At 41.6% G+C, this 27,921-nt stretch overlaps 1 protein-coding gene across 2 annotated transcripts in view; it reads right to left on the bottom strand.

The window, feature by feature from the left end:
* Nucleotides 1–27,921, bottom strand: part of Ube4b (ubiquitination factor E4B) — a 118,732-nt gene that overhangs the window by 63,466 nt on the left and 27,345 nt on the right. The window contains exons 2-7 of one of the 2 annotated variants that reach the window (XM_042695639.1): nucleotides 26,771–26,957; nucleotides 14,519–14,654; nucleotides 8,752–8,839; nucleotides 7,051–7,195; nucleotides 6,012–6,240; nucleotides 5,160–5,570 (exon numbers count right to left, since the gene is read on the bottom strand). In XM_042695639.1, the coding sequence (XP_042551573.1) occupies nucleotides 5,160–5,570; nucleotides 6,012–6,240; nucleotides 7,051–7,195; nucleotides 8,752–8,839; nucleotides 14,519–14,654; nucleotides 26,771–26,957 (1,196 nt within the window). The remainder of the gene's footprint in view (nucleotides 1–5,159; nucleotides 5,571–6,011; nucleotides 6,241–7,050; nucleotides 7,196–8,751; nucleotides 8,840–14,518; nucleotides 14,655–26,770; nucleotides 26,958–27,921) is intronic. The other variant, XM_042695638.1, reaches the window with a different exon arrangement.

Below are 27,921 nucleotides of genomic sequence, written 5' to 3'. Positions count from 1 at the left end.
ACCAGTCCCCCACTCAAAAAAAAAAAAAAAATCCTCTCAGCTGAGCACAGTGGTACCAAGCCTATGCGCCCAGCACTGAGGAGGCGGAGGCATTTGGATCTTGAGTTCTGAGCTAGCCTAGACTACACAGAAAAACTGTGTCTCAAAACCAACTACACAGTATTTCATTTTTACTCATCAAAAAGTTATAAAACAAAATTATCCCTCTTTCTGGGAGAGTATGCAAACCACTTTCTGGTAACTACATCAGCAGTCCAATTTAATCATGTAATTACTTCACAAAATAAAAATGTGGCTGACTTCTTCTGAAAATATTCCTGGGGGTTTTATATATATCAGATCTGTGCGGCTTGAACTACATTTAATATATAACAAGGAAACTTCTTTTTTTAAAAAAAACTCCATTGGCATTTCTTCCATAATGAGTCTATTTATCAATTTTTTAAATACTGGCATTGGAATTTATGCTTTCTCAATCACAGCACACAGCTGTGCACGTTCACAAGCACAAATTACTGAACAAGTGGACAGTGGTCCTCGCATGGTCCAGGCTTGCTGTAGATCCTAGGGTGTATACGGAATCACTCAGGGGAGATGACACTTACATTCTAAAGACAGTGACCACCCAAAACACACTAGTAGGAAGGATGACGAAAGCAGAGCAGGTGATCGAGTGAGATCAAGTTTGTTTGTTTGTTTCTTTCTTTTTTTTTTTTTTTGTTGGTCGTGGGGCCTGAACTCTGGGCCTGGGAACTGTCCTCAGTTCTTCAGCTCAAGGCTAGCACTCTACCACTTGAGCCACAGCGCCACTTCCGGCTTTTTTCTTCTTGCTTATGTGGTGCTGAGGAATCAAACCCAGGGCCTCATGCATACAAGACAAGCGCTCTACCACTGAGCCACCTTCCCAGCCCAAGTTTGTTTCTTTTTATGTTGTTGGTCATGGGGCTTGAACTCAGGACCTGGGCTCTGTTCCTGAGCTCAAGGTTCTACTACTTTGAGCCAAAGCTCCAATTCCAGTTTTCTGGTGGTTAACTGTAGAAAAGAGTCTTCACAGACTTTCTTGCCCAGGCAGGCTTTGTACCACGATCCTTAGATCTCAGCCTCTTGAGTTGCTAGGATTACAGGTCTCGTGAGCCACCCAGCTTCATGTGTAATTTAATGGTTAACACCAGAGGGTCAGGGGCCAGCCTCTGACAAGAGAGCATTCACACAGAGAACTGAGAGAAGTTGGGGAAACAGCCTCACAGCTATCTGGGCAAGAGAGGCTCAGAGAAGAAATAAGTCCAAAGGTTGAAGACAGGAGAGTGTACTAAGTGCAAAGAGCAGAACAAACACTAGAGGCCTAGGTTGTATGAGAGGGGTGAGTAGAAGGACTTCCCACTCTTTCCACGTATCCTCTAGCAGTGGTGACCAGCAGGAACAGCAGCATGGATGTCAACCTTTCCCATTGCTAGCTATTTTCTCCTTTGTCCTTATATAAGCTCAGGACATTCAAGGTTTGACTTTCTTCACTAAAAACAACAAAGAAAGCAAACAAATAAAACAAAACACCCCCCAATGTCTTCCTGTCACCAACTTCCTAGGAAACAATCAGAAAACTCCTCAGGATAATTCCTACAGTTATCTGACTCACAAGACAATTTTCCCTTTACTGTTTTCTCTCCTGCAAGAACAGGAGCAGCTAGTTCCTCGTGACTCCTCATACGGTTCTTTCCACAGAAGACCTGAAAACAATACAGAAGAATGCCTCACCTTTCTTAAACTAACCAACCTTCAGCAATACCACAGTGAGGAATTAACACATGACTGTATGTTATAACTCCTTCCCAAAGGACTTAAACGCATCAACTCTACTGGGCAAACAGAAAGAAAATGAAGACCATCTTCCTGATTCTCGTGAAAACAGTCTCACTGACTAAGAAGCATGTAATTAAAACAGCTTACTTCAAAATAAATGAAATTCTGCAAAGATCTATTAGAAAGAGGAAGAAAAAATTTTCTCTTTGCTGACCCCTCAAATTTATGAGGTTTTCCAATTTATTTCTGGTTTGCCTTGACATATACTCTTAATACCTACTTGCCTCAAGCTATGTTTATTTACTTATCTTTTTACATTCTTTTTAAATTTTTTTTTTTTGGGTCAGTTGTGGGGCTTGAACTCTGGACCTGGTTGCTGTCCCTCAGCTCTTCAGCTCAAGGCTAGCACGCTACCATTTGAGCCACAGCGTCACTTCTGTCTCTCAGCTCTTCAGCTCAAGGCTGGTACTCTACCATTTGAGCCACAGCGCCACTTCTGGTTTTCTGAGTGGCTTATTGGAGACAGGAGACTCACAGGGGCTGGAAAGGTGGCTCAGTGGTAGAGCGCTTGCCTTGCATGCCTGAGGCCCTGGGTTCGATTCCTCAGCACCACATAAGCAAAAAGAAAAAAAAAGCCGGAAGTGGCACTGTGACTCAAGTGGTAGAGCACTAGCCTTGAGCTGAAGAGCTGAAGGACAGCGCCCAGGCCCAGAGTTCAGGTCCCATGACCGGACCACCCCCCCCCCCCCCAAAAAAAAAAAAAAAAAAAAAGGAGTCTCACGGACTTTCCTGCGTGGGCTGGCTTTGAACTGTGATCCTCAGACCTCTGCCTCCTGAGTAGCTAGGATTACAGATGTGAACCACCCGTGCCTGGCTTTAACCTTCTTTTTAATATGTATTAGTTATCTATAGTTAGGTTATTTAATTTACAATCTGGATCATGCCACTGCATTGTAACCACCAATAAGGGACTTCTCAACAAACTGGCATGAGATTTAATTATACTTTGTAATTAGGAAGTAATTCAAGGAACACATAGACTCTTAAAGGTGAAATAAATATTAGAGAAGAACAACATAGGCACTGTTGGGCACAGATGGAAAGGCCAGGTACATGAGCTCTGGGTTCCAGTTGTTTGAATCTGAATCTAGGCTCTGCCATTAACACATATGTGATTTTAACCTCTCTGCACCTCACCAAGTGCACTTGTACTTGGTTTCCTCATCCACTGCTACAGAAAGGACTGAAGAACAAGAGATAGGCCAGATCACCAACACAGGATGTGGCACTTCACACTCAGTGTTAACAGTTATTACTATGACCCCAGGAAGTATTTCTGCTACTAGGTATAGAAGATCTCAGGCAAGGTTGGGATGTTAGAAACCTAGAAAGAGAGTCATCAGTAAAAGCAGCCTATGACAGAATAAATAGGCCAGAGGAGCATCTCTAAGATAACTTAGAACAAAGCAGATAACGAAGCCCCTTTACCCAAGTATGAGAAGTGATTCCTAAGGACATAGCTGCTCTGTGACTGTGATCTTGCAACTAGACAAGCATGGAAAAAGACACTTCTTCCTTTGGGAAAGTTACTTGAGAAATAGTGGTATAAAGTCCAACCTAATGCAAGTATCAACCTTTCAGAATCGATATTTAACCTTGTATCAACATTCTTCTCTCTATGTGTTCTTTAATGAGTTTCTTGAACACTGTTCAATTAATGAAGTGTACCTAACTCCTACAGAGGGTTTTATTTAAAGTCCAGAGTTATTTTTGAACAGTGCACGGCACAAATCCCAACTTTGTCCAGAGGAAACTCCACTTTAAGATCAAACTGGTAAGACAACGAGTCAGAGGATTAATTAGAAAGAAACAACTCCTATATTTTCTTGCTCAAAGTCACCTAGAAACCTCAGGGAATTTTTTTTTAGTTTTCAGCAGCAACTATTCAGTGAACCCAGTTTTAGCTTCTGCTGTCATTGCACAGGCTCTTTAAACAAATGGGGTCTGGCTTCACTGAGGACAAAGAGATACTCAGGGAAATGAAAGGTTAAGAGGAAAGTGAAGCTCAGATATACTAAACAATATGACCCCTTTGGATTCTTCAACGGGCTGTCAAGACCAGGCTTGACAGGATGGGGGGAAAGGAAACACATATATACCCCAGGTCCTTCCTAAATGCCAGCAATTCGTGCAACCCTACTGAAGAAGATCCTTGTAACGGGTAACTGGAATGTTCCTCATCTTTGAGGGATGGAATGAATCGCACAATGAATGGCAAGAACTAAGAAAACTGTCTTCTGTGCCATTTCATACCACGGTGAAGTCCTCACACTTCAATACACCTGCCGGGCCACCTCACCTAACCCTATCCAGTTTGGATTCAAAGCACAGCCCTAAGCAGGGCTTACAAAGTTAGTTCCTAAACACCTAAGCACATGCAGGGTAAGACTCCATTCCTCTGATACCTGGACCCAAACTGGACACAAGAAAAATCATCATCACCACCACCACCACCTTCATCATCATCACCATCATCTTCTTCTTCATCTTCTTCATCACTACTGTCCCCAGAAAGTGCGAGGAAGAGGAAGGAGAAAGGATTGTCGTATATACTACCACAACAAAAGCAAAAGAGGTCATCAGGGAACAAAAGAAAACAAGAGGGGGAGAACTTTGTGCATTTTCTATCTTTTAAGTAAAGGTTACACTAAAAGTTTTATCCATGGACATGCAGAAAAAATAATTCACCTCCATTAGAAATACACAGATACATTTGAGGGAAGGGACCACAGGATTTTCAGAATTCTGATACTGCTGCTTTCTGAGAGGCCAAAATTATACATAACCAAAAATCAAAGCATTTAAATATGAACAGGCCCAGGGGCCCTAAGAAGAGGAGTGGTTAAGGCACAGATCTGTCCTCAGCCCCTAGGTCTGACTATCCTTAACAACAGTTAAAAAGTGATCCTGTGAGCCTCAACCCTCAAATACAACACTGACCACAGTCTCTGAAATTCATTTGCAATTAGGAATGATATGTGAGCTAGATTGCAATTTTTAAAAAATGCACTTTTCAGTGTGTGTGTGTGTGTGTGTGTGCGCAGGAAGGAAAATGAACCAGGGAAAGGAGGTGAAAAAGAAGCATACCATAGCACCACCTTTACTTTCTGATGTGATCACAACCTGGCAAAGCCAGGATGCAGGGTGCATGCCTACCACACTTGCTAGCGACACAAGATGACTTCCCCAAAACAACCCCCAAATTAAACTGAGGTCAGTGTCACACAGCAGCTCTTCCAAACCATGTTAATCTGCTTTCCTTGCACTGCAAACACACACGCAGCTCTCCTGTGAATAAATACCTAGGAGAGATCCGCAGGGAGGAGGGCCGTCTGCTTGCAGCACGGGGTGAGGCAGGTGAGAGAGCTGGGCCCACGCTGCTGGGCCTCTGTCTGGAATTGCTGGCAGGCACAGCTTGGGGGCTACTTGCAAAGGCAGGGAGATTTGGGGCTCCAGATAGAGTGGAAGTGCCTGAGGACCGTGGGACAGGGCAGGGAGAAGACCCCCCTGGATGTGTGACAGTATAGGGCCGATAGCGCGGGGACGAGGGCTGGCTTCCCGCAGCAGGTCCAGAAGCCACACTATGAGGACTGAGGGAGGTGGAAGACACAGCCATGTGGCTGGCTGCACGGGGAGGTGAGGCAAAAGATGGACTCAGCACTGGCACAGAGCTCCAGAAACTGGAAGTGGGAGCTGGGCTAGTTTCATAGAGGCTAAATTAATGGAGGAAGGGAGGAAAGAAGAGAAAAATCAAAGAAAAACTTGAGATAACTAAAATAGAAATCTTTAGGTTTTTAAAGGACAGCATAAATACATTTCATATCTCTAGTAAGAGTTCGAGTATATGATGAGATACATGTTTAAATAATCATAATCTAATTGTCGCAACAATCCAGAGGAGTTAATGTCCCTTTTTCTAAGACTAATATATTAACACAACTATTGGCTTCTAAGTCTTAATCTACCATAGACTAAACATGAAAAGCCAAAAGAAATCTAGAAAAGATAATGCCACCTCCAACAACAACATCTATCCCCCCAAATACGACCCACTTCAAAGTGTCGAGGGCACAGGCCAACACTGAGTGAGTACTTCCTCCTACTCCTTCATGGCTCGTAAGTGTCAATGCCTGTGCAAAAACAACCACACTGACCTAGATAATGAGCTGGCACTGAAGGATCCCAAGTTGCAGAACATGGGGCTTGTTCCCGAATTGGAGCCAGTGTTCAACATGAGATTTCTATCTGGTGACCGCGCTGCAGCTGCAATGGGCTGTGACGTGGCTGTCAGACTGGCAAATGGATTTTCATCTCGAGTCTGAGTGGACATCATTAGCACTTCCATTAAAATCTGGCCAATCAAATCCTTAAAGTCAGAGAACACTGTGGGAAAGGCAGAATAATGAACAGGTTAGGCATGGCTCTCCTGATACACAGTGGAGACCATTAACTTAACCATATAATTTTCTTTCATATACAGAAATCATGAAAGTAAAAAGGTTGTTTAACAATAAAATCACTGGAAAGAGAGAAATTATCAAACAGCAGTGTCCTCACTAAAGAGCATACCTGCAATCAAAAGTCCCAACACTCAACTAGGTGCCTGTGGCTAAAGCCTGCACTCCTAGCTACTTTAGGGGTTAGGAATGAGATGAATCATTTTTGCTCAGGCCAACCTAAGCAGAAAAGTTGAAAGTCTCTACCGCCACAGAGTAGAGTCGAAAGCTGTAGTACATGCTTGTCATTCCAGAAACTATGGGAAGCATAAAATTGGCAAATTTTGGTCTAGGTGTGTGCTTGGGCAGGCCACAAATAACCAGTACAAAACACAGCTGGAGACATGGCTTAGCAGCAGAGAATCTTCTCAGCAAGCATAAAGTGCTGAGTTCAAACTCCAATACCACAGGAAGCAAAGAAGAAAGGAGAGAGTGAGGGAATAAGGTAGGCAGGCAAGCAGGGAGGGAGGAAGGGATGGAGAGAAAGAGTAAGACAGGAAACAAGATGGCACTGAAGGGACCTCAAGCTGCAGAACATGATGCTAGTTCCTGAATTGGAGCTAATGTTCAGCATGAGATTGATCTGGTGACCCAGCTGCCGCTGCAATAGTGATACATGTGGACCACAGAAAAGGCCAAAGCTCTCACACTGTTTCCCTGCAGGTGCTTGAAAAAGATGGCTGAGCTAGAGACTTACCTTCCTTTGGGTTCTGCTTAAACTGAGCAGAAAGAGAAGAAAGAAAGATGACATCTCTGTCCCGGTCCTTCCAAGAGACACGAAAGATCTTACAGACCAGCTGTAAGGCCTGCTCTTCGGATACTTCAGGGCCTGAAGAAAGCTCCTTGGAGGAAAGAAGATCTGGTGGTTAATCTCCAGTAAGAGGCATATGTTAGTTCACTAGGAATATTTTATTCAGATTCTATTCATTTACGAGTGAAGATACTACAAAAATACAAGACCACCAGGTCCTGGCAGCTCATACCTATAATCTTACCTACTACTTAGGAGGATCATGGTTTGAGATCAGCCCAGGAAAGAAAAGTTCACTCCATCTCCAAAACAGAAAAAAGGATAGAATGATAGAGCAAGCATGAGGCTCTGATTTCAAACCTCAGTATGTCAGGAAAAAAAGCATAAAACCACTCACCTACTAATTAAAAGAAAAACTAAACTTGTTACCATGACTTCCAATCTGTAATATCTATGTCTCATGAGTTTATGATACAATTCAGATGGGAGCATAAAAGAACAAGGTCATTATTAGAAATCACCTAGAAAAAAAATAAGATACATGATGTACATATCTTGTCTATTTTTCTGAAGTCCAAAGGACCAGGTTAACATTCTAGGTACATAATCAACTTCCCTTCAAGAGTATTTCCAGCTGGGCCTGTGGTTCACATCTGTAATCCTAGCTTCTCAGGAGGATTGTGGTTTGAGACCAGCTGAGGCAGACAAATCTGAGAAACATCTCCAATTAAGGAGCAAAAAACTGGAAGCAGAGCTGTGGCTTAAGTGGCAGAGCACAAGTTTTGAGTGAAAAAGCTAAATAAGAGCACAGGGCCCTGAGTTCAAGCCCAAGCACTAACACCAAAAAAAAAAAAAAGACTATTTCTAAAATGAAGTATTTCTCATTATATTCTATCATAGATAAAATATCACATATAAAAAAGAACTTTGTAAATACTACAGAATGATAGAAATTTGAGCACTACAGCCACCACCAGGAGGTTCTAATAATCATCACGTGCTGCTAAACTAGTCCTAAAAATTCAGTAAGCAAAAAGTGGTGATTGTTCATGCCATAACACCAAAAGACCAAAAGCAAACACAAAAGAAACCCTAAAGACAGGAAATTATGCTCAGATGACAGCACAACATAAAGGCCTCATAGATTCAAAAACTTTTTGCTTGCTACTGAATTTTACATATTCTTGCTTTCCTCAGAAAACTGTCATCTACCTGTTTGAGTGAAAGACCCAGAGAGGAAGAGGAAGAGGAAAGAAGGAAAGAAGGAAGAAAGGAAAGAAGGAAGGGAGGAAGGGAGGGAGGGAGGGAGGGAGAATCAAGGCTACTTACTTTTCTTCAGAAGAAAAAACCCAACTACAAAGACACTGATTGACAAGTACTGGTGGCTCATGCCTGTAATCCTAGCTGCTTGGAGGATCAAAGTTCCAAGCCAGCCCTGACACACAAATCCAAGATACCTTATCTCCAATCAACCAGCAAAAAGCTGGAAGTGGAGGAGTAGTTCTAGTGGTAGAGTAACAGACATAAGCAATAAAGCCAAGTAAGAGCTGCTGGTGGGTGGCCGCTGGCACAGGCCCTACAATAAGAAGGATGATGTGTCAGTGCTACCTGAAGACTGAATGAAGCAAAGTCACATCTCTTACCAACCTTGTCGCTGAGGCTCCTTTTTTCTCTTCGGTCGTTTTCATCAACCTCCATATTTTCAATTCCTGAATCCACATCCACCTGGGACATGCTTTAAGTATAAAAGATAATTAAGTCTTTCACCTTTTATAAAATTCTCACTGTTACAACTGCTGGCTGGAGAAAAGTTCTAAAATAGTCAAAATCAGTCAGAAAAGCAAAACAATGATTTATCTTATTTTTTTTTTAATTTTAAAGGGATCAACATATATTAAGATATAAACATCCTGTCTCTCATATATGTTGGAAACATTACTCTCAAGGTGTCATTTCGTTGTGCTCACTTTCAAAAACAAACAAAAAACCCCACAAAATTCAGTACAGAAGATTCTCTAGATATATATTTTTTTTGGGGGGGGGGGGGGAGGGTGGTCATGGGGCTTGAACTCTGGGCCTGGGCGCTGTCCCTGCACTCTTAAGCTCAAGGCAAGCACTCTTCCACTTGAGTCATAGTACCACTTCTGGTTTTCTAGTGGTTTATTGGAGATAAGAGTCTCACAGACTTTCCTGCCCGGGCTGGCTTTGAACCGAGATCCTCAGATCTCAGCCTCCTGAGTAGCTAGGATTACAGATATGAGCCACCAGCACCCGGCTAAATATATTATTTTTAAATGATATATACTGTGTGCCCAGAGCTTGATTACAAAAATTAAGTACATATTTTTTTTCTCCCACATTACTGTCCAGTACTACTTATTGAAAAAAACCATCATTTCCACATTGATATGAAATCTCCTGTCATGTGCCCACTATCACAAATACGTGGGATTATTTCTGGATACTCATTCCTCCTCCATCAGACAGCCAGTGCACTAGCTAAGATCACTTACTTACCAACTAATACCTTATATGTCAAGCCAATGCCTCCTCCCTGTTCTTTTACTTCCTTGGCTATTCCTGACCTTTCCTCTACTATACCCACTGGCAATCATTCTGACTAGCTGATTAACCATTCCCTTGGGATTCTGACCATTGTGTGAATTTCACTGAGTATGAATGATATCATTGCATTCTTGTGTCTTTCTTTCCATATAGGTATGCAGACCTTCTTCAAGGGCTTTCAATCAACTTTGTAATTTTTCCATAAAGTCTTACACTCTTCTTAGTAAGTTTATTCCTAAGTACTATATGGTTTTTAATGAACTGTGAATGATACCTTTTTAAATTAAAAATTTTTTTCTTCCTTTTTGTTAGCATATAATAATGTCACTGGCTAAGGTAAGTTATATTTAAGGATACACAGAGTTTATTTGGGAGATAGACTTGTCTCCAAATAGTTAACTTGCTCCTTCCACTCCAGTCCTTTCTTGTTTTATTGCACTAAGTAAGACCCACAGGTAGAACAGAAACAGAAACAGCAGTCACCCTTGAGCTCATTCATGATTTCAAAGAGTGACTCTAACCATTGAAAGTGAAATGTGGTCTCTGTGGTTTTGTTGGTAGGTGTCCTTTAAATTAGAACAAGATAGTCTATTCTGTAGTTACACACATACTCTGGAATCTTAGAGGCTTAACACTATAAGGGTTATTTCTTGCTTACGCAAAGTCTGATGAGAGTGAAGCATCCTTACTCCATCTTTAATCTATGCCATCTGCAATACGCAGCCTCCAAGGTCACTGGAGCAAGAGAAGAAAGGGATGGAGGAGGAACGTGGGCTCAACTGCCTTCACCTAAAAGTGACATGTTGCTCCTACTCATAGTCTAGTGCATAGAGCATGTTACTTGGCCCCCATCTAACAGCAAAGGAGACAGGAAATGTCAGGGAGCTTATGGATATTTGGTGAACTGTCTCTATTGTATGTCAATGTCAATGGATTTGAAACAAAGGTCTCATACACACTAAGCATGGGCTCTATACTGAGCCAACAACCCCAGCCCCAATGCCTCTTTAGGGACACTCCTTTCTGTTCTTCATTTTCTAAGATTTTTAACATGAACCAATATGGAATTTTATTAATCTTCTCCAGCACCCAACAAAGGAATTCTTCTCTTCAATATATAATCTGGTAACTGATATTTATTGATATTTATGTGTTTTTTAAGTAAATTGATGGTTTTTGTTTTTTGTTTTTGTTTTTTTGGAGGCAGTACTGGGGCTTGAACTCAGGGCCTGAGAACTATTCCTTAGTTTTATTCACTCGAGGCTGATGCTCTAGCACTGCAAGTGCCACTTGCAGCTTTTTGGTAGTTAACTTGAAGTTGAGTCGCAGACTTTCCTCCCTGGGCTGGTATTGAATTGCAAACCTCAGATCTCAGCAGCTAGGATTACAGGCATGAGCCACCAGTGCCCAGTGGCACTGGGGATTAAACATAAAGTGCCAGTGGCACCAATGAACTATATACCCATCACTAGACATACTATCTCAGAAGGAGTCAGTAGGAGTGTTGGAGTTTGAACTCAGAGCTTTCTGGGGGTGAGTGCAAGTGCTGGAGTTTGAACTCAGGGATGTCTGCCACCTGATTCATGCCACTAGCCTTTTTTGCTTTTGGTTGTTCTTGTTGTAGTTACTGTTATTATGATTATTTAGATAGGGTCTTACATTGTTGCCCCGGACCAGCACAAACAGCGATCCTCTACCTATGGACTATACAGCTGTAACCACAGTCATAACCACCATGCCCAGCTTATTTGTGGCCATGGGTTCTTGCTAATTTTTCACTGAGGCTGGCCTCAAATCATGATCATCCCCATCTCTGCCTCCTTCATAGTTTGTATTATAGGCATGGGCCACCATGCTCATCTCAGACATGTTATTTTTAAATGATTAAAAATTCATTTAAAAATGGCCTCATCAAGAAATGACCCATAAGCAAATGCCAGGAGGCTAGTAGTATGCATCTGCCTAGGGTGAATGTTCTAGAAAAGAGTTTTTACTGTGTGAATATTTACTTTTTTTTTTTTTGGCCAGTCATGGGGCCTGAACTCTGGGCCTGGGCACTGTCCCTCAGCTCTTCAGCTCAAGGCTACTGCTCTACCACTCGAGCCATAGCGCCACTTCTGGCTTTTTCTGCTTATGTGGTGCTCAGGAATCAAACCCAGGGCCTCATGTTTGCCTTGCATGCTCTACCACTGAGCCACCTTCCTCGCCCCTGAATATTTACTTTTTCCTTTACTTATTTTTAATATATTTAGAGCTTCCTATTATTATTCTAAGAATCAGCTATAGTATACAAATTTTGATATGTAGTATTAGTTATTGTTCAGTTGTAGACATTCTCTATCTCTATTTGCTTTTTGAGACAAGGTCTCACTGCATAGCCTTAAACTCAAGATCCTCTTGCCTGTGTCTCCTGACTATTGGGTTTACAGTCATGTGCCACCATGGACAGCTTCAATTCTAGATGTGTTCAAACTTCTATGTAACCTTTTCCCTTGATGGGGTACTTAAAATTTTCAGTATATGTTTTTACTTTTTATTTTTGTACTAATCCTAGATCTTGGAATCAGAACTTGGATACTGTTCCAGAGCTTTTTTTGCTCAAGGCTAGTGCTCTACCACTTGAGCCACAGCTCTATTTTCAGGCTTTTTTGGTATAGATTATTGGAGGTAAGAGTCTCAGAGAGATAAAAAGTCTCTTGGACTTTTCTGCCTGGGATGGCTTTGAACTGTGATCTTCAGATAGCAGCCTCTTGTGTAGCTAGGATTACAGGTATGAACCGCACCTGGTCCTAGCTTACTTTTTAAAAGTTCTTATTAAATCCCTAACCTAATACATGATTCCTATGCTTCAGATGGTCTGGATCCTAAAACTTTTTGGGTGGTATTAGTGAAGACTGTGTATGCTCTAAGCAGGGGACACAAAGCTCTGTATTCTTCAATCAGATCAAGCTTGTTGGCTGTGTAGTTCAACCTGTGTGTGAATTTAATGATGTCTTTTCATCAATTAATGGCTAAAGCAACATGTTTAAAATCTCCATTATGATTATGTGTCAGTTTCTTCTTGTAGTTGTATCAATATTTGCCTTTTATCACATGCTGATATTACTAAATATGCATTTTAAACTGTTGTACCCTCCTGGTAAATGAAATGATTATCATTATAGAATACATATTTCTAGTAATTCCTTGTGCCTTAACATCTGTCATTATCTATGTCCCAATGTCTTCCAAAGTAGTATTTGCTACCTTCTACTTTCAATCTCTCTATTTTTCAGGTGTGCCTTGTGTAAACAAATGTAAATAAATGAGTTCTGTATTGTTTTTAGTCCAGCATATGTTTTTACTGTGATTTATTATAATTAGTGACTTTCTAAATTTTCATTTGGGCAGATTTAGAGTTGAATTTGGGGCCTTGTATTTGCTAGGCAGGCACTCTATCACTTGAGCCACAATTCTGGCCCCTGACATGTGATTTTGTGCTATTTGTCCCTTTTTAAAGTTTGTGTTTATTTTTTTCCTTTCATGGAATTGATTTGACTACTGCCCTCCTCCCTCACCCTGTTCTTGACCTGTATTTTTCCTTTACTTGTGTGGGAGATTCTCGATAGTCCTATTTTATCCACAGTTTCACTTTACCTAGTTTCAGTCAACTATGATACAAACAAAAAGTTCCAGAAAGAAAGAATGCTCAAGGGGCTGGGAAGGTGGCTCAGTGGTAGAGCGATCGCTTTGCATGCATGAGGCCCTGGGTTCGATTCCTCAGCACTACATAAGCAGAAAAAAAAGCCGGAAGTGGCGCTGTGGCTCAAGTGGTAGAGCACTAGCATTAAGCTGAAGAGCTGAGGGACAGTGCCCAGGCCCAGAGTTCAGGCCCCACGACCGGACCAAAAAAAATTTAAAAAAAAAAAAAAGAGAGAGAGAAAGAAAGAATGCTCAAGTTTGAAATCACATCCCATCTAAGCAGTATGATAAAATCTCATGCCATCATTCTCCTTAGAATGTAAATTACCCTTCCTCCAGCTTATCCCCATGGTATATGCTACCTTCCCATTAATTACTTAGCTTAGTTAGCAGATGGAAGGTCAAAGTACTTCTGTTCAGGTAACTCTTACTTAACTGTGGTCACAAAGCCCAAGACAGAGTGACACTAAGGAAGCACCTAGATATAAAACCTAGAACCAAAGATGAACTCTGACACTATGTGGCAATGTAGCAGAGAATAAATAAAAACAACACACAAGGGTTTGGTATTGCTGTGGCTTTAGATGTCCATCACGGGTCTTGGAATATATTTTGATGTTGGGGGACAAGGCTGTATTGCATTATTATTCTTTTCAATGGTTACTCTTGAAATTTTAGCATTTGTTTAAATTCAAAGTTAGTCAGTATCTTTACCATTCTCCCTAATAATACAAGAACCTGATAGCCCTCACTCTAACCATGTCCTGTCTGGCTTACCTGTGTTTTAGATCTGCTTGATTCTTGGCCTCTTCTCCCCCACTGTCCTTGCATATCCTAATCAATGTTTCACATATGGGGCTTTTCACACATCCATTATTGACATCACTTCTCTTTTTCCTTGCATGTCACACATTAGCCCTGAGGTTGTCTTTTTTTTTAAACCACACACAACTTATTTCAGAAAAGACATTTAGCACCAACAAATACATAAAGAACATTTCAGAGTGATATAAAGACCTTTCAATTTAAGAAATTTAGCTCTAATTCAGTAGGGACTGGCAGGAATCTCTGGGCTGGCATTTTAGACTACTGGAATGGAGACTAAGGAAAGTGGCACTGTCCTTTTCCATAAGTAAAATAATACATGAGAGAATGGCCTTCTGGTTACCTTTTCTCACAAGAGACACCGTCGATATCCATGCTCTGGGAACGTGAGAGGGACTGAGATTGCGTCTCAAGGCTGTTGGAAGGTGAGCTGCTGAGAGAACTAACTCCCTCACTGCTCTGGCTCCGATGGGCGACTCCTATACAACAAACACACAAGTGATTGAAGCCTGAGTGAGTGATATGAAAGTCAATGATAAAGGCAGCAGTGAACACACCATCTGCATTGATACCCTCACATGCTGAAGAACTGAGGATTTACATCAGACCATAATACGTGCTGAAGTAATATTAACATTCTAGAATAAAACAAGGAAATTATCATTTTCTTATATAGATCATGAGGCCAGTAACAGACCAATATCTGATGCCAAAACTGGTTCATCATCTCTCTCATAAACACAAATGATATTCTCTAAATACAATTTAGTTTTCCATGAGAGTGCTGAAAGACTCTTGAAAAGTAAGATACCTTAATGGAGAGATAGATATGTAATACAATGTCAGTGGTGGAAGCAGGCACTGGTGGCTCATATCCATAATTCTAACTACTCAGGAGATTAAGATCCAAAGATCACCATTCAAGTGAGCCCAGGCAGGAAAGCTCATGAGACTCATTTCCAATTAACCAGCAAAAAGCCAAAAGTAGAGCCAAGGTTTGAGTAAAAAAGTTAAGGGACAGCACCCAGGCTCTGAGTTCAAGCCTCAGTACACACATACACACACTCCCTCTCTCTCCCTCTCCCCCCACCTCTCACATACACACACATATACACAGAGCTGGGTGCTAGTGGCTCATGCCTGTAATCCTAGTTACTCAGGAGGATGAGACCTTAGGATCATGGTTCAAAGTCAGCCTAGTCAGGAAAATTCATAAGACTCTTATCTCCAATAAATTATTCAGAAAAAGCCAGAAGTAGGGCTGTGGTAGAGTGTAAAAGAAGCTCAGGGAATGGGCCCAGACCCAAAGTTCAAGCCTCAGGACAAGCAAAAAAAAAAAAAAACAGTTAATGATGGAATGTAAATGGCATGTATATGTGTTCGTTGCAAAAGTCTTTCAACTTTACTATATGTTTAAAATCTTTATAACAAAATGAAAAAATGGTAAGTAGAAATGGACTAAATGAAACAATGTCTTTTCATCCATTTAGTCAAGGTCATCTTGGTAGAAAAAAACACAAAGAACCTGATATTGTTCTTGTGTTCAAGGAGCTTACAGGACAGTGAAAGGGCCTCATTAGTGTGGGGAAAGATTATTCTCACAGCACCTTCCCCATCAGTGACTTTTTAGGTTTCGGCAGTACTAGGGTTTCATGAAAAGGAGCCCTGAATTTGCTAGCCAGGTATTGTACCCATTTGAGCCACACCCCAGCCCCACATTAAGTTATTTTAAAAACTGTATTTGTAGCCGGTGGCTCATGCCTGTAACCCTAGCTACTCAGGAGGCTGAGATCTGAGGATTGCCCTTCAAATCCAGCCCTGGCAGGAAAGTCTGTAAAACACTTATCTCCAATTGACCACCAGAAAAACCGCAAGTGGTGCTGTGGCTCAAGTGGTAGAGGACTTGCCTTGAGCTGAAGGGCTCAGGGCCAGCACACAGGCTCAGAGTTCAAGCTCCATGACTGACAAAAAACAAACAAAAACACCTATATTTGTAACCACAATAGTATATGGATAGCACATAGTAACAGTAATGCAGTACAAGACTGTACTGTGCAGGGCTGGAAAGTTTTGGCTCAGTGGTAGAGTGCTTGCCTTGCATGCATGAGGCCCTGGGTTCAATTCCTCAGCACCACATAAACAGAAAGAAGGAAGCAGCTCAGAGACAGTGGCCAGGTCCTGAGTTCAAGCCCCAGAACTGGCAAAAAAAAAAAAAAAAATGTACTGTGCAGTATGGTATTTATTCCTGTAGCTTTTGTGATATTTTATAGGACTTCAAAGATATCATGTGAATTAAATTTTTTCTGCACCTTCCACATGCTCATTCCTTGCAGCTCACATGAAACAATTCTTCCCACAATTTATCATACATATATGGTTCCTCAATTTCTTTTCTTTTTTTTTGCCAGTGCTGGGGCTTGCACTCAGGACCTGGGCACTGTCCCTGAGCCTCTTTGTGCTCAAGGCTAGCACTCTACCATGTGAACCATAGCACCATTTCCAGCTTTCTGTGTTTATGTGGTACTGAGGAATTGAACCCAGGGCTTCATGCATGCTAGGCAAGCACTCTACCACTAAGCCACATTCCTTGCCCCTGTTCCTCAATTTCCAAACACCATGGGACTCTACTCATTCCTAAAACTACAAAACTCATGGTCTCTAGGTTGGGAATGTGGCTTAGTGGTAGAGTACTTGCCTAGCATGCATGAAGCCCTGGGTTGGATTCCTCATACCACATAGACAAGAAAGGCTGGAAGAGGCTCTGTGGCTCAAGTGGTAGAGTGCTAGTCTTGAGCAAAAGAAGCTCAGGGACACTGCCTAGGTCCTGAGTTCAAGCCCCAGGACTGGCAAAACAAACTAACAAAACTCATGATCTCTTTCATCACAGTTAGAATACAAATTAAATTATCATGATTAAAACACATCAAAGCAATAGCACAAACTATTACTCTCTGAAAACACACACATACTCTTCTCCTCCTTTCTACCTTCCATTTCTGTAAGAAATCCCAGATGGAAGCTGAGCTTCAAAGAGTAGGATTTTTTTCCCCTCTTCTTCATTATAAAGGAGATACTAAAGAATTGAAGCTCTGACACAACCTCCTCTGATATCCTTTAGAAGAATAAAATTTTCAAATGTCAATTTAAAAATAAATCTTCCAAAAGTGAGGGTGCATATAACACATAGTGGAGAAAACCATGTCTACTTAATAAAACAGGAATTTGAAACATTCAAGATGGCAGTTCCCAAACTTCTATGGCAAGCTGAGAGCTGGTTGAAGATAAAGTATACATTCTGTGTGGGAAAGCCAGAGCCAAAAAAAATTAAGAAAGATCTTATTTCTGCAAGACTTCCTTCCTACTAGCATGCATGAAATATCACAAAAGCTACAGGAATAAATACCATACTGCACAGTACATTTTTTTTTTTTTTTTGCCAGTTCTGGGGCTTGAACTCAGGACCTGGCCACTGTCTCTGAGCTGCTTCCTTCTTTCTGTTTATGTGGTGCTGAGGAATTGAACCCAGGGCCTCATGCATGCAAGGCAAGCACTCTACCACTGAGCCAAAACTTTCCAGCCCTGCACAGTACAGTCTTGTAGTGTTTGCTATTCCTTTTTAGGTATAAACCAGAACAAATGCCTATTGTTAATCTAATAAAGCTGGACCTGTTCCAATACCCTCCCTCCATACCTACAACATATATATATACAAACATACACACATTTATATGGGTACATGGCAAATTCTAAAAGAAGCTAATACTTAGGATGCTGAGATCTGAGGATCTCATGGCTCAAAGCCAGCCCAGACAATTAAATCCAGAAAACCCTTAACTCCAATTAGTCAGCAAAAAAGCTGGTACTGGAGACATATCTCAAGTGGTACAGTACCAACTGAGAGCAAAAGAGAGTGCAAAACCCTGAGTTCAAGCCCCAGTAGCAACACACACACACACACACACACACACACACACACACACTTACTGAAAAACAACCAAAAAAACCCCAAACCAAAATGTAGTTTCTTTTTTTCCTTCCTTTTCTTTCTTTCTGTCTTTCTTTCTTCCTCTCTCTCTCTCTCTCTCTCTTTCTTTTTTTTCTTTTGCCAGTCCTGGAGCTTGAACTCAGGTCTTGGGCAATGTCCCTGAGCTTCTTTTTGCTCAAGACTAGCACTCTACCACTTGAGCCACAGCACCACTCCCAGGTTTTTTCTGTTTATGTGGTATTGAGGAATTGAACCCACGGCTTCCTGCATGCTAGGCAAGCACTCTATCAATAAACCACATTCCTAGCCCCCAAAATGTATTTTCTACAACAACAAAGCCATACCACTCCTGGGCATTTACCCAGAACATCACAAGCAAGGATATAAAGACACTTGTACAATCATGTTCATTGCGGCACTATTCACAACAGCCAAGTATGGAAACAACCCAGATGTCCTACAATAGATGAGTGGATCCAAAAAATGTGGTACACAGTGGAATTTTACACAGCCATTAGAAAGAATAATACTCTGTCATTTACAGGGAAATGGATGGACCTAATACAAATCACGTTAAGTCAAGCTCAGAGAGACAAACAGTTCATGTTTTCTCTCCTATGCAGAAATGAGATCTAAAACACCAGGACATGATAAATTATACAGGACTCTAGGCATTCACATACAGTGAGACCAAAGAAGGACACTCTTAAGACAGGAACACAGGGCTGGGAAGGTGGCTCAGCGGTAAAGTGCTTGCCTTGCAAGCATCAGGCCCTTGGTTTGATTCCTCAGCACCACATAAGCAGAAAAAGCTGTAAGTGGCACTGTGGCTCAAGTGGTAGAGCACTAGCCTTGAGCTGAAGAGCTGAGGGACAGCGCCCAGGCCCAGAGTGCAGGCCCCATGACCAACAAAAAGAAGAAGAAGAAAAAAAAAACAAAACAGGAATACAAAGGCACAATGCCTATGTGTATCTAATCATATAAATTATTTATTAAGTGAACTCCAGGAAATGGAAGTAGAAGTTTTTCTTTGTTGTTGTTGTTTTCTTTCGGTCTTGTTTATTTATCTGTCTTTGGGAGAATAACAGAGGAAATGGAAATGGAAGGACAATGGGTGAACAAATGTAGCAGTAGCTGATACTATGTTGAAAATGAACTATTCAATTTGAGGTGGGGACAGGAGAGAAGAACTGGGAGAGAGCAAGGGAAAGGGTGATATTATCTAAAAAGAAATGTACTCATGCTGGGCACTGGTGGCTCACACCTGGTGCTGGTGGCTCACACCTGTAATCCTAGCTACTCAGGAGGCTGAGATATGAGGATCGTAGTTTGAAGCCAGCCTGGGCAGGAAAATCCAGGAGACTCTTATTTCTACCAAAAAGCCCAAAGTGGAGGTGTGGATCAAGTGACACTATTCCAGTCTTGAGTGAAAGGGCTACGGAACAGTACCAAGGCCCTCAGTTCAAGCCCCAGTACTAGACCAAAAAAAAAAAAAAGAAGAAAAAAGTCACAGACATCATCACACCCCCCAAACAATATCAGAACTATGCCTTTGACTAATGCACCACTTCTTACTTAATAGCATAAGGAAAACTAAATGAAGGCTACATGGGAATTATCTGAACTATCTTCATAACTTTTCTCTATACTCAGTTAAAAACAAAACAAATGTTTATTTTACAAAGAGACTCAGACAAGAATCCTGACTGCATGGTTTGCAGTTACGAGGTTTTGAGCAGATCATTTCACTTAGTAGTTTTACATATCAACTTGTAATACTGCCTCCCTTATAGCTCTGTGTAAAGACTCAACGAATCCCATATATGAGTGTATGCACCAGCTCTATAGACCTACTTTAGTAGAATGGACTAGCAAGTAGGATGGACTAGCAAGGCAAGCCTGTTTCCAGCACAACTTACCAGGTAAGAGAGGGGGCATCCTTAGGCTACCAGTCTGCAGTGACTTCTTCCCCAGCCCCATAGCTCCCACCACCACACAAAGCACTGTTGATAATCCAATATGCTCACATTTTTACAAAAATCTCATAAATCTCAAAATCTCATAGCTTCTTCAAAAAAACGTGAGTTTTCAAAGTTATTGAACATCCTCTCATAATTTACTAATATCCTTATTGTTAGAAAGTTGGTTAAATATTCTGCTTCTGTGAAAAATGAGATTATAACATTTTTTGTGTGTCAGTTCTTAGAGCCTAGGCACTGTCCCTGAGCCTTTGTGTTCAAGGCTAGTGCTCTACCACTTGAGCCACAGTCCTACTTCTAGCTTTTTTGGTGACTAAGTAGAGACTTTTCTGCCTGGGCTTGCTTTGAACAGTTATCCTCAGATCTCAGCCTCCAAAGTAGGATTAGGGGCATGGCCTACCAGCACCTGGACTGATTGTAACTTTTTGCACATAAATTTTTATATTATTTCAGATGATTTTCTAGATGAATTTCTTGAAATGAAAATAATATTGAATTTACCTATTTACAAAACTCTTGCTGCTGCCATATTCCTTTTCAGGAAGAGGTTGCTAACTTATATTCTATCTTTTTAAGCCTCTAATTATTTGTGTATTTGTTTCCAATATGTAAGCTAAACATCTTAGCTTTTTGTCTTTGTCAAACATAAAAAATACAGCTCAAGTGCAAGAGTGCCAGTCTTGAGTAAAAAAGCCAAGGGAGACTGCAAGGCCCTGAGTTCAAGTCCCAATACCAGTATTTTTCTTAAAAAATCAATAAAAAGGACTCTGAAAACCACAATCTTGAACAAAGGCCACTGTGGCTTTACACAAAGAATATTCAGAGGATGATGGTATCCGCCTACTTAACCTTGGAATGAGGACATCCTTGTTGTTATTGATTCTTTCAAACAATGATAACTGCTTAAACACAATTTGTATAACCTTCCTCATTTTACCACCTTTAAAACCTTGTTTTTCCTTCGCATTTCTAACTATATTTATGATCCATCAGTGTGTATGTGTGTGTGTGTGTGTGTGTGTGTTTGTTTTGGGTTACAATCCTCTGTGCATTCCCAAATAAAATCGTTTCTCAGATAGCATTTGTTATGTTGAAAAAACAATTTAGTGCAAAGAGGGTCTGAGGATGATGAATACCAAATTTGGAAGATCAATGACCTGATGGTCAAAGATTGATGGTAAGGAGACTGGACGACCCCAGGGACTCCACAGGGTGTTTTGCAGGCACATTTACATTATCATGTATATGAAGTACTCAGCATTAGCTTTTTTAAAAATTTTAGAGGAAGATGAATAGGCATAGAGGATTTTAAAATTTTGTTCAGAGTACCAGTAAAAACAAACAGACCTGATAGTCATGATAAAAGGAGTAATACTGGTAGAAGGGATGTGTGTGTGTGTGTGTGGTACTGGTAGAAGGGGTGTGTGTGTGTGTGTGTGTGTGTGTGTGTAAGTGCACGTGTGCACGCGCGCGCACTGGTCCTAGAGCTTGAACTCAGAGCCTGGGCACTGTTCCTGAGCTTTTTTGCTCAAGGCTCACACTCTACCACTGGAACCACAGCTCCTCTTTCAGCTTTTTTTTTTTTGTAGTTAGTTGGAGATAAGAGCTTCAAGGATTTTCCTGCCTGGGCTGGCTTCAAATCATGATCCTTAGATCTCAGCTTCCTGAGTAGCTAGAATTATAGGTATGTGCCACTATGCCTATAATTTAAATTTAATTAATTTTTTTATTGTGCTTCTTATATTTCCACCACCACTACCAACAATAAAAAAAACGTATTTCTTTGATTCCTGTAATCAAGTGCCTACTAGAAATTAGTTAAGTATGGTGCTGGGGACTAGGATGTGAAGAACACTAGTATGGTCTCTGTCCTAACCTTGTGTGTAAAGGGAAACCTACAAAACTGAAATAATATTCCAAATTAGAAGAGAGATCTTTGCAGCCATAAGCTGTCTAAAATGAAGACATATAGGATTAGGGTAGTCCCTAATCCCTAGTATCTAAGATGGCAAAATGAAGGAATAAGAAAGTATTAGTAGACATTCATGGAGAGAAGACAGCCATGATGAAGGCAAGGCCTGGAGCTTTCCTGCCACAGCCAAGGGACCAACCAGCAGATGCCAGAAGAGTCAGGATAGATTCTTCCTCAGAGCCTTCAGCGACCAGGCCAAACATCCTGATTCCAGACTTGAAGGTTCACATAGAAAATCAGTTTCTGTTGTTCTAACATATCAAGTTTGTGGCATGTTGTTACGGTAGCCCTGGCAAAGGAATACTGAGCAGATGGCCCTGCAGCAACTGGGACTCCATAGGGAGAAGCTATTTGCAGGACCCTTATGGCTTCTTGAGCCTTACTTCCGTTCTTTGCAATTGGAAGCACCCCAACTAAGAAAGCTACTAAGTGAATTCTGGGGAAGGTGCTCCTCACCATGGGCAACCATGCACTTAGTATTTGTCTGTGTTTAAGGAGGGAGGAGAGGACAATGACTAATCTCTTGTTTACAGCCACATTACCCTGAAAATGTTTATTTCTTCTCTTGTGGTGAGGCACCAGCATTGAGGCTTGAATTCAGAGCCCTGAACTCTCACTTGGCTTTCTCACTCAAGGACAGCACCCTACCATTGAGACACAGCTCCTTTTCTGGCTTTCTTTTTGGTAGTTAACTGGAGATAAAGAGTTTCATCGACTATTCTGCCTGTGCTTGCATGGAACCTCGATCCTCAGATCTCAGCCTCCTGAGTGGCTAGGACTACAAGGATAAGCAACTGTTCTAGGCATAAAGACAGCAAGTGTAAAGGCCCTAAAAAAAGTTAGGATCACCCTGGAATGTTCAGGAATTGAATGATGAACTATAGCAGAGATCACATTAGGACCCAGTATTGTTTTTGTTTCTTTTTACTTGTTTATTTGAGATGCCCAAGTCTTTGTGTTAGTTTGTGGTAATAGAATTGCTGTTACACAATGCTGCACTATTGTGATAGTGGGCCAAACATCTCTCCACTGAGAACAGACCAAAGTTCAGCAGGCAGGTGCCAGAGAGACTAGTTCGAAAGTCATACCATTAATATAGACAAGAGATGTTGGGGAATGCGCCAGTAATGGAAGAAATAATAAGAGGAAGCAAAAATCTAGTTTAGTTCTAGGCTGCTTTGAAATTCTCAAAGGTGGGACGGGGAAGGTGGCTCAATGGTAGAGTGCTTGCCTTGCATGCATGAGGCCCTGGGTTCGATTCCTCAGCACCACATAAGCAGAAAAAGCTAGAAGTGGCAGTGTGGCTCAAGTGGTAAAAAGCTAGCCTTGAGCTGAAGAGCTAAGGGACAGTGCCCCAGGCCCAGAGTTCAGGCCCCACGGATGACCAAAAAAAAAAAAGAGAGAGACAAATGAAATTCTCAAAGGTTTACAGAGGTAAACAGCTATAAACCTTATGGCCTATAAAAGCAAAAACATTGGTTATCTGGCCCTTAAAAGAATTTCCCTGCCAGGCACTGGTGGCTCATGCCTGTAATCCTAGCTACTCAGGAGGCTGAGATGATTGTGGTTCAAAGCCAGCCTGGGCAGGAAAGTCCATGAGACAGTTATCTCCAATTAACCACCACAAAACCAGAAGTGGTGCTGTGGCTTAAGTGGTAAAGTGCTCACCTTGAGCTGAGCACCCAGGCCCAGAGTTGAAGCCCCATGACTGACAAAAAAAAAAAATTCCCAGCCAGGTGCTGGAGGCTTATGCCTGTAATCCTAGCTACTCAGGATATTAATATCTGAGGATAGAGGATCAAATCCAGCCCAGGGAAGTGAAGTCCTTAAGACTTAATTCTAATTAGCCTCCAAAAAGCCAGAAGTGAAGCTGTAGCTAAAGTGGTAGGGTGCTAATCTTGAACACAAAAGCTCAGGGATAGTGTCCAGACTCTGAATTCAAGCCCCAGGAAGAGCACAAGAAAAAAAAAAAAAAAGTCATTGTATTATTATGAGTCTGAGGTTCAAAGAGTAGGGCTGAACTAAAGATGCAAACTTAGGACTCATCAAATTAGAGGTAGTAATTAAAGCTGGAAATCAATAAGAAGATAAACCACAGATAAAGAGAGCATGGTTAAATATTGGACTGTGACATCCTACTATTATAAAAGTCAGGGAAATGAAAAGGAACCATGCAGAGAACTAAAACAGGACAAATATGAGGAGAGGCTGATGTTCTAGAAGTAAGAAAAAGGTGGTGTTTCAAGGAGAGTATGAAAGCTATGCCAAATGAGGCTGACAGGTCAGACCAGACAGTGACTCAGAGCAAACAACAGAGGTCTCGGGCACTTGGAGTCAATTCAGCAAAGGACACAAGGACAAAAAAAAGGAGATGAAAGAAGACTAGTAAACCATTTCAGAGTTTGGTTGTGAAGTGTTACAGAGATGTGTGGAAAGGGCAAGGGAAAGAATCAAGAGTTACTATTTAAGATTCCCATAAGAAGTAACAGTGGTGTACACAGGATATTATATTAAAAAAAAATCTTATGAGAGGAGGGAAATGGAATTGCTGAAACCATGGCTCTGAATAGACAAGAGGAACGGTGATATGGGGGGCCAGGCTTCAATAGAATAGGAACTGTTTGTCCTAACAAGAACTAGGCATGCATCAGGTAGGGAGATGGATGAGAGGGTGGGGTTTATTGAGATTCCCTTCTGCCTACCAGTTTTCTCAATATAATAGAAAGCCTGAGGGTGTGTATGGAGAATTAAGCATTGCACGTTGGAGGAAAGGTATAAATAAAATCCACTATCAGAGAGGGAAACTGAATGAGAAAATGTAATGGAAATACCTGACAATACTATAGGTCCAACTGAGTTTGTGATCATGAATTGGAAATGACAGTATGGTTCTGAGTTTTCTCCTAGCCTTGTTCTAGTGCACAAGACAGAGGGCAGGTGAGGAATAGGATAACTAGATTGTTATACAGCCATGTAAGAAAGAGAAATGACAGGAAGGAATACCCCCTAAACTGATTCTAAAATTATAAGCATGGACCAATCATGGTGAGATAACAGTACAGCTGTAAATACTTCTTCCAAGGAAAAGACAAATACACCATTGCAATCCTGAGCCCTTCAACGCACCAGACCACAGCTCAAAAGGTACTAGATATCAATTATGGCTTCATGTATTTTAAAAAAAAAAAAGCTGGGGCTGGGAAGTTGGCACAGTGGTAGAGCGCTTGCCTTTCATGCCTGAGTTCCTGGGTTCGATTCCTCAGCACCACATAAGCAAAAAGAATAAAAGCCGGAAGTGGCGCTGTGGCTCAAGTGGTAGAGTGCTAGCCTTGAGCTGAAGAGCTGAGGGACAGCGCCCAGGCCCAGAGTTCAGGCCCCACGACCGGACCCAAAAAAAAAAAGCTTTGCCGGGTGCAAATGGCTCAATCTGTAATCCTAGCTATTGAGGAGGCTGCAATCTGAGGACTGATGTTCAAAGTCAGCCCAGGCAGGAGAGTCTGTGAGCCTCTTGTCTCCAATAAATCACCAAAAAGCTGGAAGTGGAGCTATGGCTAGCACTAGAGTGCTAAACCATGAGCAAAAAAGCTCAGGGACAGTGCCCAGGCCCTGAGTTCAAGCCATAGGACTGGTACAGAGAGGGAAAGAGGAGAAGGAAGGGAGGGAGGGAGGGAGGTAGGGAGGGAGACAGAGAAAGAGAGGGGGAGGAAAGGAGAGAGAGAGAGAGAGAGAGAGGACAGGAGAAAAGAGGGGAAGAGATAAAGAAAGGGAGAAAGAAAGTGAAAGAAAGAAAGGAACCTTTACCATAGTTAAATAGTTGTCAATGAGATACTTCTAAAATACATCACATCAGAAGAAATGTGTTTGTTTTTTTCAGTGCTGAGATGGAACCTAGGATCTTGCACATGCTAGATAAGCACTAGATACTTGCCAATGAGCTACATCCTCAATACCTACTAAAATTTATTAAAATTTTTGTGCTAATGTAGATGAAGACAAAAAATCTACTATCATTTTATTGAGCCATTTTTTGATCTTGTATTTTCAGATTCTTTCATCATAAGGGCTGCACATGTAGCACAGCAGTAAATCTATGAAGGGGAAGAAGGATGGAGGGAGTGGAAGGGACAGAGGGATGAATTCAAGAAAGAGATGCAGGGCTGGGAAGGTGGCTCAGCAGTAGAGCGCTTGCCTTACATGCATGAGGCCCTGGGTTCGATTCCTCTGCACCACATAAGCAAAAAGAAAAAAGGCTGGAAGTGGCGCTGTGGCTCAAGTGGTAGAGCGCTAGCCTTGAGCTGAAGAGCTGAAGAGCTGAGGGACAGCGCCCAGGCCCAGAGTTCAGGCCCCACGACCGGACTCCCCCACCCCCCAAAAAAAGAGATGCATCAACCAGATTTATAAAACTAGCAAAAGCAAACTGAGTCTTAGTCAGAGATAAGACCTGAGCCTGTTTGAAAAAGAAGATACATTAAGATATATACATAAGATACATATATATATATATATATGATAAAGAATACAATTTCTTTTGACAGGTCACTATCAAAATGAATATACACTAACAAATGCATGCTACAATGCTCTTTTCCTTTTAAAATTGCTGGCTCTAAGCTGAGATCAAAAGGATACCTACTCCCCAGGTGGGAGGCAAAGGCTTACCTGCTGCACCTATCGGGGAGGTAGCTGGGGTCATGTTGTGGACATTGAGACCAAGACTCTGGGAAGGGCCTGGAGCTGATGCTGCTATTGGAGGCCCAGGAGGGTTCTCCCTCTGGGGAGAGGTAAGTGGGGTAGTTGGCTGGGAAGTCTGTCCACCAGCAAGTCGCGCCAGACGCCTCCGCCGAATCTACAAAAGGAAGGAAAGGGCATTCTTGAATGGCACAAACACAGTTGCATGCAAGAACACTACCACTCACATTATCAGTAATCACCAATATTCACATTATCAATAACCATCAATAACAAGAGTTTAAGAACCAAGCCGGGTGCCAGTGGCTCATGCCTGTAATCCTAGCTACTCAGGAGGCTGAGATTTAAGGATCATGGTTTAAAGCCAGCCCGGGCAGGTACATCCATGAGACTCTCATCTCCAATTCCCAGAAAACCAGAAGTGGTGCTGTGGCTCAAGTGGTAGAGCACTAGCCTTGAGCTGAAGAACTGAGGGACAGTGCTCAGCCTCAGAGTTCAAGACCCATGACCAACAACAACAAAAGTTTAATAACCAAATGCCTTGACAAGAAAGCACTCATTTGAAAAAGGAGCAAATAAAAGTTAAAAAAAAAAAAAATTCAACATAAAATATGCTAATAATACAATATTGTACTCAACACTTAAAAATTAGGAGGGTGGGGCTGGGAATGTGGCTTAGTGGTAGAGTGCTTGCCTAGCATGCATGAAGCCCTGGGTTCATAAAGACCATTAGTTTTAACAGAAAGCTGAGATCAAAAGGATACCTACTCCCTAGGTGGGAGGCAAAGTATCAGTACCACATAAACAGAAAAGGCTTGAAATGGTGCTGTGGCTCAAGTGGTACAGTATTATCCTTGAGCAAAAGAAGCTCAGGGACAGTGCTCAGGCCCGGAGTTCAAGCCCCAGGACTGGCAAAAAAAGAAAAATTAAGAGGGAAATTTTATGTTAGGTATATTTTGCAATAAAAATTTTTAAATAAAAACCAGGCTGAATCACTTTTAAAAAATGAAATCAAGGGGCTGGGAAGGTGGCTCAGTGGTAGAGTGCTTGCCTTGTATGCATGAGGCCCTGGGTTCAATTCCTTAGGACCACCTAAGCAAAAAAAAAAAAGTAAGTGGTGT

The sequence above is a fragment of the Dipodomys spectabilis genome, unplaced genomic scaffold (genome assembly GCF_019054845.1).
Source record: "Dipodomys spectabilis isolate Male_0828 unplaced genomic scaffold, ASM1905484v1 ptg000188l, whole genome shotgun sequence".
NCBI classification, from domain to species: Eukaryota; Metazoa; Chordata; class Mammalia; order Rodentia; family Heteromyidae; genus Dipodomys; species Dipodomys spectabilis.
This window is presented reverse-complemented; position numbering and strand designations above follow the sequence as displayed.